This window comes from Sylvia atricapilla, chromosome 18 (assembly GCF_009819655.1).
Source record: "Sylvia atricapilla isolate bSylAtr1 chromosome 18, bSylAtr1.pri, whole genome shotgun sequence".
In the NCBI taxonomy this organism is placed as follows: Eukaryota; Metazoa; Chordata; class Aves; order Passeriformes; family Sylviidae; genus Sylvia; species Sylvia atricapilla.
In genome coordinates this window covers 1085886-1099285 of record NC_089157.1, presented here as the reverse complement: position 1 = coordinate 1099285, position 13400 = coordinate 1085886, and the positions used below count along the sequence as shown (strand labels likewise).

The 13400-nt window shown below is 44.1% G+C and overlaps 1 protein-coding gene across 2 annotated transcripts in view; it reads right to left on the bottom strand.

The window, feature by feature from the left end:
* Nucleotides 1-13400, bottom strand: part of MYH10 (myosin heavy chain 10) — an 87150-nt gene that overhangs the window by 19651 nt on the left and 54099 nt on the right. For both annotated transcript variants that reach the window (XM_066331886.1, XM_066331887.1), the window contains exons 11-22: nt 10626-10744; nt 10038-10190; nt 9482-9655; nt 7973-8146; nt 7113-7227; nt 3500-3693; nt 3106-3227; nt 2695-2764; nt 2437-2597; nt 1739-1847; nt 1521-1652; nt 523-729 (exon numbers count right to left, since the gene is read on the bottom strand). In XM_066331886.1, the coding sequence (XP_066187983.1) occupies nt 523-729; nt 1521-1652; nt 1739-1847; nt 2437-2597; nt 2695-2764; nt 3106-3227; nt 3500-3693; nt 7113-7227; nt 7973-8146; nt 9482-9655; nt 10038-10190; nt 10626-10744 (1730 nt within the window). The remainder of the gene's footprint in view (nt 1-522; nt 730-1520; nt 1653-1738; nt 1848-2436; nt 2598-2694; nt 2765-3105; nt 3228-3499; nt 3694-7112; nt 7228-7972; nt 8147-9481; nt 9656-10037; nt 10191-10625; nt 10745-13400) is intronic.

The following is a 13400-nucleotide window of genomic DNA, read 5'->3' as shown; positions in this document are numbered from 1 at the left end:
ATTTACTTTGTTAGATTCATTTATAGGATTTAATGATCTGGGAAGCAATTAAGGGCCATGTCATAAATTAAAGGAATTTTAATTTATGGAATTTTTGATGCTCTGAATTCCAGCTTTGGGTGAAATGTGCTGTCCAGGAAACACACACTCACTGCCACAGCCTTCACCTTCCTAATTCCAATTATAAAATAAAAAATCTGTAATTAATGACAACCAAATTGGAACAGGCTTTGTGTCAGAGACTTCCCAGCACACTGCACCTGAATGGGGCACCTGGTGAAAAGTGCCAGGATCTGGGAAGAGATTCCACAGGAAACAACTCTCCTTATTTCAATATCACAGCTGAGACAGTTCAGTTACTGACTCAAAGAGTTAAAAAGCAATAATGCAGAGAGGAGAAGGAGAAGGAGGAGAAGAAGAGTTCATCTTATTCCACTCAGGTGCCATATTCCTCTGTCCTGCAGAGATGTTGAGGGAGCTTCCCCATCACATTTCTCCACCTCCAGTCACTGAGAACCATACCTGGATATGGCCCTGCATTTTCTTCTTCTCATTCTGCAATATTTGGTTTCTTTCCTCCTCCTCCTCAACCCTGGACTCCAAATCATGAAGAATTTCTTCCAACTCTTGCTTTTTGGCAGCCAAGCGAGCCCTCATCTCCTCAGCCTCTGCAAAGAGCTCTGTCTCAGCCTGGAGCTGCTCTGCAAGGATGTTCTTCTCCTCCAGAACCTGCAAATACAGAAGGCACTAGAGCTTTAAAAATGACACTTCAAAGTCTCTTGTGAGACACTGTACCTGTGACAACTACAGAGGTACTTAAAGGCCACGTTCTGCTCCAAGTCCTGACTCCCATGTCCACATCCCACACCAAAGACTTTCAGAAGAGGCTTTGGCAGCAGCCCAGGGGACACCAGCTCTGGCTCCAGCAGGATTTCCTGCACTGCTCCCTGCAGAGTGGCAAAGCAGTGCCATGGACTGATCCTGGCACTTCTGGCCACTCCCAATCCCCAGCCCTGAGGATGTTACTTGTCACTGGACATGGAGCCCCTGACTGCCAGCCTTGGAGTGTGTCCCCATCCAGCCAGCTCCTGATCCTCATCCGTGAACTCCACATTCTCTCCAGTTTGGAGACCAGGAAGCCATGAGGGACAGTGCCAAATGCATTAAGTGCAGGGAAATGACACTAAAATTGCTCTTCCTTTATTCACCAAATTTCTGCCATCAGAGAAAGCCCCAAATCTGTGGAGCTGTCCCAGGTGTTTGCCCACAGCTTGCCCTGCCCAGGCACAGAATGACACTGCCACTGAATTCCTCCTGTAAACCAGGAAATGCCATAAATCAGGTTTGGTTTGGTTTCTGTACCCTTGAAGGAACAGCTTGTGCTGTATCTTCCTATTCCACGTTCCAGCAGAGTGGGAATCAGCTCAGAAGATTCTCTTCTGCTCCCCAACTTGGCTCCCTCACACAGGACAGAGCAAAATTCATATCCTGAATATCAAAAGCTGATCTTGGACACAAACCTGTTGATGTTTCCTTTCCATTTCCTCAAGTTCTGCCTCCACTTTTGTCTGTTTTTCTTTCACCTTCATCAGTTCCTCATCCTTGGCTTGAAGCTCCTCTTCCTGACGAGTGACCTGAAGAAGAGGCTTCACCTGCAAAGGTTTGAAGTGAAAATATGAGATCCTGCACTCAGCTATTTATAGGTGAATGAAACAGAATAGAAGAGAACAGAAGGAACCTTGGTGAAGACTCTCCACCACTGCCAGTGCCTCAGCTTCAAATATGCAGCACAGTTCCTCTGCAGGATTTTCAGTGCACTCAGCTGCTGCTGCTTCTTTGCAAAGGCCCTGAAGACAGCAAAAGTTTGTGTTAAATACAGCTGACCAACATTTAACTTTTAGGTTACCCAATTCTACAAACTTACAGACCCATAAATAGGCTCATTTCTAAGTTTCAGTAACTACACTGAATTTATGAGTTCTTGCTTCTATAGAGTCAGAGCAAGAGCTGGATTCACCATTTCCAATAATTAAAAATGCTGTTTGCTCTTACTCTCAACAGGCTTTTTTCTTAAAAAAAAATAGAATCAGGATGGATTAGCTACTTTAATTTTTAAAAAGCAGCTCTCCAGAGTACTTCCGAGAACCTCCAGTGGGACAGGAGGAGAGACTGGAAAAAGAGACTTAAAAAAAGAATTTGCAGCCACTGTCAAGGACTGTGTGGGCCACAAAGGCAAGGGCAGGGAAAGGAGATATTGTTAAGGAATTAAGGTGCAAATTCTTTCCAGGCAAAATCCACTTAATCCAGGATACAATTACAGTTCCCTAGGTAACACACTCAGAAAATCTCTCCTGAAATAGAAGTTTTGATGCACATCTCCCTATCAAAGAGGCCTGAGAGACCCAAAGGAAGACCCAGCCCCAAGAGCACACTCACTTCCTGGCCAGGTATCCCCTGCACACTGCCTGGAAGAAGATGATGATGTCTGTGATCTTCAGATCCCGCTCTTCTTCCAGGTGTGCCAGGACTCCAGCTCGGAAGAAGATTTTGCTCTGCCCAATTCTGTACAAGTTGGGGTCCAGCTCCAAGGCTCTGATCTAAACAGACAGGCAAGGGTGTTGTTGTTACACTAAGAAAAGGACAATTGGGGGGACTTTTTCAATGTTTTGACAATATTTAGCTATAAACACTTACCATACGCTCACAGGCTTGCTTACCATCCATGAAACCTTTGGGAATTGCATTGGGAGTGAGGATCTCATACCTTGAAGGCAAATGAAAAAACACCTTTACACTCAGCAATAAGCCATGTGATTTGTAGTATAAAATGTGATTCATAGTATAAATTCATAGCTTGTGACCAAGTGCACAACTAGGGAATTTCTCCAGGAAGCTTTTCCAGCAGCCAGGTTTGGATTGTTTCCCCTTCCTTACTGTCTTTAGAATGAACTGCAGTAGTTTAAAACACTTGAAGCCCAAGGCCTCACAATCAGGTTTTGATTTTCTTTGAGCTGGGTTGGGGGAGGAGGGATGAGTGTGGGGTTTTCAACTACTTAACAAGGAACTTTAACTCCTCAGAAGTCCAAAGCCTGTTGCTGCTGTTACCTCTGCCTGAATTCCTGGAACACGATCCTGTTTGGGAATCCTTGCCGACAGATCCTTATTCCTTCCAAAACCCCATTGCACCGGAGCTGATCTAGAACCAGATGTGGGTCCAGTTTCCCAGCCTGGACAAAAAAAAAAAAAAAAAAAAACCAAAACAAGGATGATTTCAGTTGGTATTAGTGGCAAACTGAACCTTCAGTTTTTCAGGCTACTCTACAGAGCCAAGTGTGTGACTCAGGGGACATGCATCAGGGAATTGTGAGAGGACAATGCTCAGTGTGACAACGGAACCGTGACTGGAGAAGGAAGAGCCGGACAGGACGCAGGACTTGGCACAGGTGGAGGGTCATGAGAAGCAAGAAGGATGAAAGAACGAGGGCGAAGGCGGCCCTACCCTCTTCTCGTGGTTGGGGATGATGCAGCGCACGAAGTTGGGGTTGGTGTTGCGGAGCGTGGCCATCAGCTTGGTGAGAGACTCCTTGTAGAGCTGGCCCACGGTGCGGAACATGCCCTTCTTGGTCTTGTAGGCAGAGCCAAAGGCCGTCTCGGTGATGCCCGTCACCTGGTCCAGCCCCACGATGCGATCCACTGGTGGGGACAAGAGCGGAGGGCTGAGTGGTGGCCCCGGGGCTGGCGGGGCTGGGAGGGGGCAGAGGAGCAGCAGCAGAAGCTTGGGGACAATGCTGGGAGTGCCAGAGGACACCAGCTCTGTGTCAGGGGCAGCCGCAGCGGGGACTGGGGACGCTGTGCACAAGCTTGAGGTTCCAAAAGCCACAAACTCATCCAGCACAAGAGTGTAGCTTCAGGAGGTACAGGCTGAAATATCCAGCTCTTTCCTTGCAGTTCTACATGACCTGGAAAGCTGTTTTTTGTGTGTTGAAGTTAACTTTAGAGAGAGGGAAATCCCAGCTCCCAGGGCAGCTTTCTATCTGAGTTCTTACAGTGCACAATATTTCTGGGTTGAACATTTGGAATTACACAGCTGGGCATGAAAAGTCACGTGTGATAATGAGAGAGATTAAACCTGAGTTTAATTCATGTTTTAATAGAAATTTACAGAAGAGTGGGAAATAGTGTTATTTCAGTGACAAGAGGGAAAAATGTATTTGCCAGACTTGTGCTCAGCTGATATTTGCAAGAGTTCTTCCCATTTTTAAATACACCTGCAAAGACCTCCCTATGCAAAAGACAAGTTTCAAACCAGGAAAACTCCACACCAAAGCACTTCCAAGCTGCCATAAAGCATCACGAGAGAGCTTTTTCTTTGACTTTTTGGGAACATTTTGGGTAAGGATCTCAAGGGTCTGTTTTTCAGAAGCACAGTTAGAAACGTGACTGCCATTTTTAAAACCTAGAAGGTGATTCCATGTGCATGTCAAGAATTATGTGAACAGTTCACTGAAAGATACACAGGTGGCTTAACACCTCAATAATTACAGCTGGTGCTTCTTAGGACTGAACAAATCCCACCATTTGTGGGTTCTCCATGAAATCCAAGCTGGGCAGCCAGAAAAATGCAACTGTTTGTAGGTTACAGCTTCAATTTTGTCACGTTATCTTCAAATTCATTTAAACCAAAGCAGAGGGAATTATGCTTTGCTACCAGAATTATCTGACAAATAAGGGACACTATTTAACATCTTCCTAATATTCAACTGGTCAAAGGTCTATAAAAAAAAAAAAGAAAGAAAGAAAATTAAAGGCAGAGAAACACAGGGCAGCAAATCTGAATAATCAGTTCTAAGCCTTGCACGTAGAGCAGAGCCCAGATCCTCCACAGGGTTTTGAACACGAGAATTCAACTTATTAAAGTTGGAGAAAGAAGTAGGTGGTAAGGTGTTTATAAGGTCATATCCCAAATATTTGTTTTAAGCAGAATTCTGTCCCAAATCAGACATGGGACAGGGATTACAGGGAGTCAGTTTTATAGAGGGTGAAATGATTGTCAATATCAGGAACTTGCACCCACCAGGCCCCACTGAGGACTGCAAGCACTCAGCTTTTTTTCCACAGTGTACAATTTGGCAAACAGATCTGATCCTGCACAGTTTTGTTTTGCTCCTCTCTGTGCTCCAGCTCTAGGAGGGTGATTTCTAGTTCAAACAGGATTATTGGAGTTTAATGTAAGCTCTGCCTAGAGGTTTAAAGCATGAACTGCAGGACCATCACTCCTGGCTGAAGCCCCTGGCACAAAGCTCTCCAGGAATTCCTTTAGGTTCCCCAGGTTTCCTCAGGGATGGGACGTATCAGGAGTAGTGAAAGATAAACCCAAAATCTGAAGGCACAACCTTCACATCCATGTGTTTCTAAGCTTGGGGAGAGGAATCCAAGAAGGATGAGGAAGTGCATTCCAAGTACATTTCTTGATTTCTCAACACCAAAAAAACCATCTGTAGCTTATACAAATATTAAAATCAAGAGGTTTTTAAATAAAAAATAACAATTCCAGTAAAGCTGGAAGAAGTTTATTTCACTTTCTACTCCCGCTAAAACTGCAGCAGTCATCCTGAGACTTCAAAACATTCTCGAGCTCTCCTCCCATAAGGACACAGCCACATCCTAAATCATCCCAGAGTTTTGTCAATGTTGGACTGCAGAAAGAAGCTTGATAGTGTCACAAAGCTTTTGCATTCTCTCAAATGCTTGGAGCTACCAGAATTGTCACTTAAAGGCAATTCTACATCTCCTCATGGAACCAGGAAGCAACAAACCTTTTCATCTGCAATGCATAACTGGAGATGCTTTGTGTGTGTGCAGCAGCAGCTGGACAGGAATGCACTGGGAGCCCCGGGGGGGGTTTACCTAAATTCAGCATGAAATGAGAAGTTCATGCAAGCCTACGAGCAAAAATGGTTCTCCTGGAGGTACAACAGCCCTGCCTTTAGTAGGCCTACTGTTTTATATCCATTCACCTGGTGGCTCATGAAGACCAGAAATATTGTCATAGAAACAGGCTCTCTGAATATTCTGAATCTCTAAGGCAGAGAAACAGCAGAAACAGAAAGACAGAAGAGCAGATACACAAGACACTTGAGTTAGTAAAAACAACAGGTTCATCAATTGCAAACACACTTCACTGTGCTACAAAAGCAGTCAGGCCACAACATATTCCATGCACATTTCAATGGTCTGTGGGAATGGGGTTTGAGGATTTGGACCAAAACACAATTGCTCTGTGTGTGTCCTCCAAGGGAGAAGAGCAGATCCCCAACCAAAAAAGTTCTTTACAGATTCATTAAAGCTGCTCTCTGTGGCTGCCCAAAGAGGGAAACTCAGCATTCACCTCCAGCACCACCTAAATCACAGCCTTCATTTCCTCCTCAAGTAACAAACTGCAGGGTTTATATCAGTAGACTGTGAAAATGTGAATGTTAAAAAGCAGAATAGAAAAGTCCTTGCTAAGTATTTATGTGGCTGTTTCTGCTTTTTGGAGTCATTTGGTAGAAGTACTGATAAATACTTTCAGGTGATGGGCAGGTAACCTGCCCATCAAAATCAAACAGGATTTGATTTTAATGTGCAATTTCTCAGCACTGTTAATTTCTCAGGCTGTTAATGCAATTAATTTTAGAAGATGTGGATTTGCAGAGTACCACCCACCAGTGCACAGGAAATAACTGCTGGTGCTCACAGGACACAAAGTTTACAATGTTTTACCAACAGCAAGAACCACTACAGCTGGTCACACTCAGGGCTCCACTGCAGCAAGTCCTAACCAAGAGCTTTGGACAAGGTTCCACATGAAATCGGACACAGAGAAACAAGTAATAAGTGAGTATCAGTTCCAGTAATGAACATGAGAAGCAGCTACTCAGAAATGGTACATGTGCAAGGGACCAGAGGTGTAACTCAGCTTCCTTGGTGTTCTCTGGGCACTAAATAAGAGAGAAAATGCTGTAGATATTTACAATGGAGGAGGGTGAAGAAGGAACAAGCATTAAAAAAACCCCAAACAGCTCATCCAGCAAGGTGAAATCACCAACAATCTGTGCTCAGAGCTCTCTTACCATCCTTCCAAAGCTCAGCCACGAATTTGTCTGAGGACTGGTGCAGGAGCGTGGCCACGTTGTCGTTCAGAGGGTCCATGTTCTTCATCAGCCACTCATCTGCCTTGTAGTCCACCTGCAGAGCAGCCAAGGGCCACAGGCTCAGAGCAAAACCAGCTTCAGCTTTTGACTGATCAGCATCAAACATCAGTGGTGTTTTCCTCTCACTGTCAATGCTCAGAATCACAAAGGTTGGAAAAGATCTCCAACCCTGCCTGGCCACAGCAGCCCTGGGTGTTCACATTTCCCTGCTGAGCCTCCTTTAGAACAGTTCAAAGTACCACAGGTTTGTTGTGCTTTTGAAAGAGTAAATGGGAGTTTTCTTGAAAATTCAACAATCTGATTTCTTTCTTATTGACAGCTGGGTGTTTATTTGCTGCCCAGTGTATTGCCAAAATAAGGTTTCACTGTGAAGATGTAAAAGCAGCTCGAGGTTAGACACCAATTACTTCATCTAAATTACTGGAGAGTAAATTAAGGATGTGCTGCACCATGATTTTAAAGAATTTCTCTACAGTATTTACATTTAAACACTTGGTTCTATACAGAAAACAAAGGTTTTATCTTTAAAGAGTCAAACCTGTGGTTTCCAAATAAACCCCAGCTCAGCAGCTAAAAGATCACTGACACCAACATGGGTTTCATCCCAACCCAGTGAACTCTAAAATTCCCTAAGTCCAACAGAATCTCTGTAGACCAGAATGGTTCTGCTTCAACCAAGGCTGGAGTTGTCTATTTTTGCATCCAGGCTTTTGAAGGAAAGCAGAGGAACTTCCCCCAAACCAACCTTTCCAAAAAAGAATTTAATGTTGAACCCTTACCTTCCCTGCATAGTGAATAATGCAGAAATCTGCTTTGTCCTTTAGTTGTCTTGGCTTTTGGAACTTGGAATGAGTTCCTTGCTCTTGGACCAATTTTTCCACAAACGTCTTGTCAGTAGCTTTAGGGAACCAACATTCTTCATCCAGCAATGCCAACACACCAGGAGGATTGGCCTGAAATGCAGGTTGATAATGTGATCATGTTTTATATTTATAGGTTTGTTTATACTTATATATAAGATGTTTATGTGTATTCTATTTTTTATTAATTATATGTATTAATTATATATTATATTCAATTTTTTTAAAAAAAGTTTAATATTTCCAGCACACCACTGAACATCACAATAAGGGTAGTCCAAAATGATTCAAGCCTAACTTCAGTAGAAGCAAGCTGTGGGTGAGTCCAGGTCAAGAAGGATGTTATGGCTGTTATTCCAGTGTTTATGGGGACACAGTGAGCTGGTGCAGGGCTGAGCAGAGCCTTGCTTTGTAAGGGCTTATACTGAAAAGGTTCCCAGGGAATGCAGAGTTCACACATTTGGTGAGAGGTGTCTCAATGTAGCTGCCATCACACTTACAGAACAACTATGAGGGTACTGAGGTTTGCTTTTAAATTCATAAATAACTTGAGGTATTTTAGGATATTCATCTAAATATGTGCACACTGAGGGCAGCCACACTTGTCCCCTGAGGCTTCTTGGAGGAGATTTCACCTTCCAAGGAGGCAGAACTTTTCTAAGCTGCACACACAAAGTGCAGACCTTTGGTAAGAGAAACAAAGTTTCCCTTTTCCCAAAGGAAAACAGGAATGCAGCTTTTCTGCTGGGCAGGATGCACAGCAGCACTGGGAGCTCACCTGCACCCCAGGGTACACACAGAAAGGTAGGGAGGAGTAATTGCAATGGCCCAGGTTTCATTTAAATGGTCACAGGTTCTGAGATGGCAAAAACAAAATTTCAGGAGTCTCTGTTCTCCCCATCTGCTCCTCCTGCTCTTCAAAGGCTTCTTCAGCTTCCATAAATTGAGCAACCAGAGGAGGATGTTAAAACTACAGGGACTAAAACCACTTTAAAGATTTTGTTTTCCTATTTGCAAGGCAATTTTCTGAGGGAAAACTCCACAGGAAGTTTCAGGAATTTTGCTACTGATTTCAAATGATGGAAGTCTACCATAAGTCTTGGAAAAACTTTCTACCTGAGTCCCAAATCTCCTACACCATAATGACACAGATTAATGACAGTGACAGGATTAATGGCTTCATTAGTACCAGGGGAAAAGGTATAAAAGTGGCAGCATCATATCTTGAGCTAAGTGTTTTACACTGAATCCCCTCTGGATAAATCCTTTTATTAACAATACATGGTATTTTAGATTTGAACTTCAGCATTACAGTTAATTCCCTTTTAATGACAGCTCCACAAGAAACGTCTGATTTTGCAGGCAGCAAAAGACACAGTCAGCACTCCAAGCTCTCCTCCTCAGAGCATTATTCATGTGCAAACTTACAGGTCTTTCAATTAAGTCAATGCAAGGCTGCAGATCCAGGCCAAAATCGATGAAGTTCCACTCGATCCCCTCTCGCTGATATTCCTCTTGCTCCAGGATAAACATGGTGTGGTTGAATAATTGCTGTAGCTTCTCGTTGGTGTAGTTAATGCAGAGCTGCTCAAAGGAGTTCAGCTAAAAGAATAACATCAGTATTAAAGAATGAGTCAGCAACAAGATAACCACACATCTGGGAGTCAAAATTTTGACTTTATAAGGAAATTCTCCAAAACTTTGCAAAGTTCAAATACAACATAAAGAAAACTGGAAAGCAACTCTAAAAATCTCCATTACATAAATTATAATGGGAACAACTATCACACATAAAAGAAGGATTAAAGATGAAATTAGGACTTTTTGGCATTGTAATATTGGGCTGTCAAAACCTTTGTGCCCCGCAAACAAACCCCTGGTTTGTAACCTTGGAGAACACGCTGCTTTCAGCGCCTCTGCAGCCTGTCCTGATCCCACAAAAACAGGGCAAAGGAAAACCTGAGCAGGGATATTTTCCAAGTACCTCGAAGATCTCGAAGCCAGCAATATCCAGGATTCCAATGAAAGAGGCTCCCTGACGTTTGGTCCTGTCCAAGGCTTTGTTGATGCGGTGAACGAGCCAGCGGAAGAGGCGCTCGTAGGTGGCCTTTGCCAGAGCTTCCACTGCAAAGTCCGCCTGCAAATCCAAACAGGAACATTTATTTACCCTGGAAAAGCCATCAAAAGGACACAGACAGGGATGTTATCACAAATAACTCAGTAAAAGGAGTTGGATGGAGTTAATACCAGTGAGGAATGAAAACAAGCAGTAGGAAGAGTTTGGAGTTCGATCGATGTTAAGAAAAATGTCTTTCTAAACTGTTCCATAAAAACAAAAGGTCTCCAAGTATTTGATAATGTCACAAGATGAAAAGATGAAAACAGGAGAAAATCAAGGAAAGGGAAAGGTTTCTTCTATTCTATGAAGGATTTTTACCATATAAGCACATTTCATAAAGACAGTAAAGCTTAAACAGAGCAGCAAACACTGAAAGCCAATCTTCTTTGTTAGGAGCTAATGAGGATGATGAGGCAGCTTCACTTGGTCTTTAAAGCACCTTTCAAAGCTCACCTGTTCTTTGGTCTGCGCCTTCTGGACGTAGTCCCTGCCCACTTTGATGCGGGGGGTGAGGATGGCCCGGGTGAACTCCATGACGTTCATCCCCAGCAGGTGGCAGAGCTTCTGTGCGACTGCGAGGGACAGAGGGACAGAGGGAGCACTGAGAGCCTGCCCGGAGCTGGGAGAGCTCCTCCCCACGAACTGGCATCTCAGGAGCAGCACAAGGGGCCCAGGACAGTGCCCAGCCTCGGGCTCTGTCCCCAAGGCTGGCAGAGCTCTCCAGAGGGACACAGCTGGATGTCCTTGGGGAGCAGGGAAACACCGAGAGGATTTCATGAGGTGGAAGCTCATTAACAGCTCATTTAGTCACTTTAAAAGGGAAAATATCCCTTTTCTCATCCCGAGGAAAAAAGGGATGGTGTGGGGACATCACACATCAAATCCATCATCCTAAAAGTGGCTTAAAAATTGCACTGCAGGCAGCTGTGCCAGCAAAACCAGGGATCTGTCACCTTGTCCAGGAGCTGAGGACTCCCCACCCCTGGCAGTGTCCCAGGCCAGGCTGGACAGGGCTTGGAGCACCCTGAGACAGTGGAAGGGTCCCTGTCCATGACAGGGGTTGGAATGGGATCATCTTTAAGGTCCCTCCCAACCCAAACCAGTCTGGGATTCCAAGTATTTTGGAGTAACACCACAGGCATCAGTGCACTTTAGCAGCAGAAGCGTCCTGATGTCATTTCATTATTTAAAGAGTGCATTACCCACACCAGCCCTACAGACTCCTGTGGCCTCGATGCCTTTCCCTAAACACGTGGCCCAGGAGGTTGGCTGGTTGTGATTCCACACTTCTAAAAATGACAGTGACACTGAAGGTATTTTTAGGTCCAGGGAAGTGTTGCCCTTTAGCAGGAAGCTCTCCACACCACCCAGTAAGTACTTGGCCCCTTATCTTCATCATCCGAGAGCTTCTTTTACTGCCAAAATTAAAACTATTTTTTTTTTTTTCAAATCAGCATTGGGAAACAGGTTTTCATACTAAATATATGAGAGTTTCTGCCGCATTTTTTTTTTCTTTAGAATTTAAAAACTATTTTTGCTCTAATTTGCTCTAATGTTGAGATTCTATGTCTGGCCATATGTTCACTAGAAGGGTTCATGACACACAACCAGTGAAATCAGGGGAGTGTCACACACTGAGCACTCCCTCACTTGAGCTACAAACAGGAGCATTTCTGGGCTCTGAGTACAAAAATATGCACCAGCACACCAGATAAAACTCACAGCCTCAGGGGCCAAGCAGAAAGTGCTACCAGGATCTTTAAAACAAACAAATAAAACAAGAACTTGAAAATATTAAGTAGCCATGAGCTTGGTGCAGTGACACACTGGACAGTGTAAAGGATTTGAGTGCAAGGAAGGAGGGTGCCCCCCTCTCTCTGAGGATCCCAAATTCCACACTCAGCTCCTTACATACACCAGGGACATGAAATTTATTGTCAGTCAGTGAGAAACTGCAGCTGAGGTGAGAATAATACCAATAAACCACAGCAGGTGGAATCCTGACCATCTCATCTGCTGAGCCCCTGCAGGAGGCTGCAGCCAGCACTTCTGAGCTTCCTCTGAAGAAAATGCTGCCACTTCCAAGTGCAAAGTGTCTCATCTAAGGGCAGGACTGGGTTACATTACCTCAGCTGGATTCATCTTGCACTTTGAAATCATTCATCTGAGGATCACAGGATGGTCTGTGATGGAAGGGACCTTAAACATCACCCAGTTCCAAGCCCTGCCACAGGCAGGGGGACCTCCTTGTTTGTTTGTAATGAGAAAAGGCAATTTCAAAGGTGTGACTGGAGAAAACCCTGACTGACCTGACTCGTGTTTTGTTACTGCTGAGGTTTGGACAGAAAATACTGAATTAATTATAAAGCCAAGATACTGAGGAGCTCCTGTCAGAGGTGAACATGAACTTTCTGAGATTGCTTTGAACTCCTGCCCTCTCAGCAGAAAGGTTCTTTCCCAATCTGGTGAGCATGAAGTGATTCTCCAAGCAGAGCTTCTCCATCCTCCAAACCCACAAAGGCTCTGTGGCTCCTCTGATATCTGTACCTGAACCCAGGATTTGCTTATCTCCATTTACAATCAAGAGGGGAGAATTTGCTTCCTATGTTCTTTGAATTGGTTCCCATCTCCACTGCCCACACCAACTCCTTCCCATCCACAGAGACAAAACCTGACCTGTATCACACCCAGCCTCTAAACAACAGGAATCCCTATCAGGACACACTGATTTCTGCAGAGGATGCAGGGAAACCCCTCACAATGAGATGTGACAAGAGAAGAGAGATCAGTTAAACTCCATTTCTCCAGAAAGATGCAATAACACAGATCACATCACCGAATTTTTAAATGCAAGAGGACAAAAATATGCTTCAACTGTGATCTGACCTTTTCATCCTTTGGGCTTTAGAAGTCAGAATTTTGTATCCAGTACTATAAATATCCAAGAGTGTCAATACATTTATAGCCAGTGTTGTAATTCAGAATTGATGTAGAAAAACCAGTGGTAAGGCAACTGAAGATAGTTCAGAAACATCACTATCTTTCCACATCACACCTTCCACATGGACAATGACCCAGGTGAGTTCTCTAAACCAGCAGGAAAAAACCCAAAAAATTAACCCCTCACCCATCTTTTCTCCTCACTGCAACACAGAAAGCGCCAAAATCACTTTTACTATCAGTAATTACTGACCTTTAACCCCCACCTGGGCAGCAGGACAATTCTGC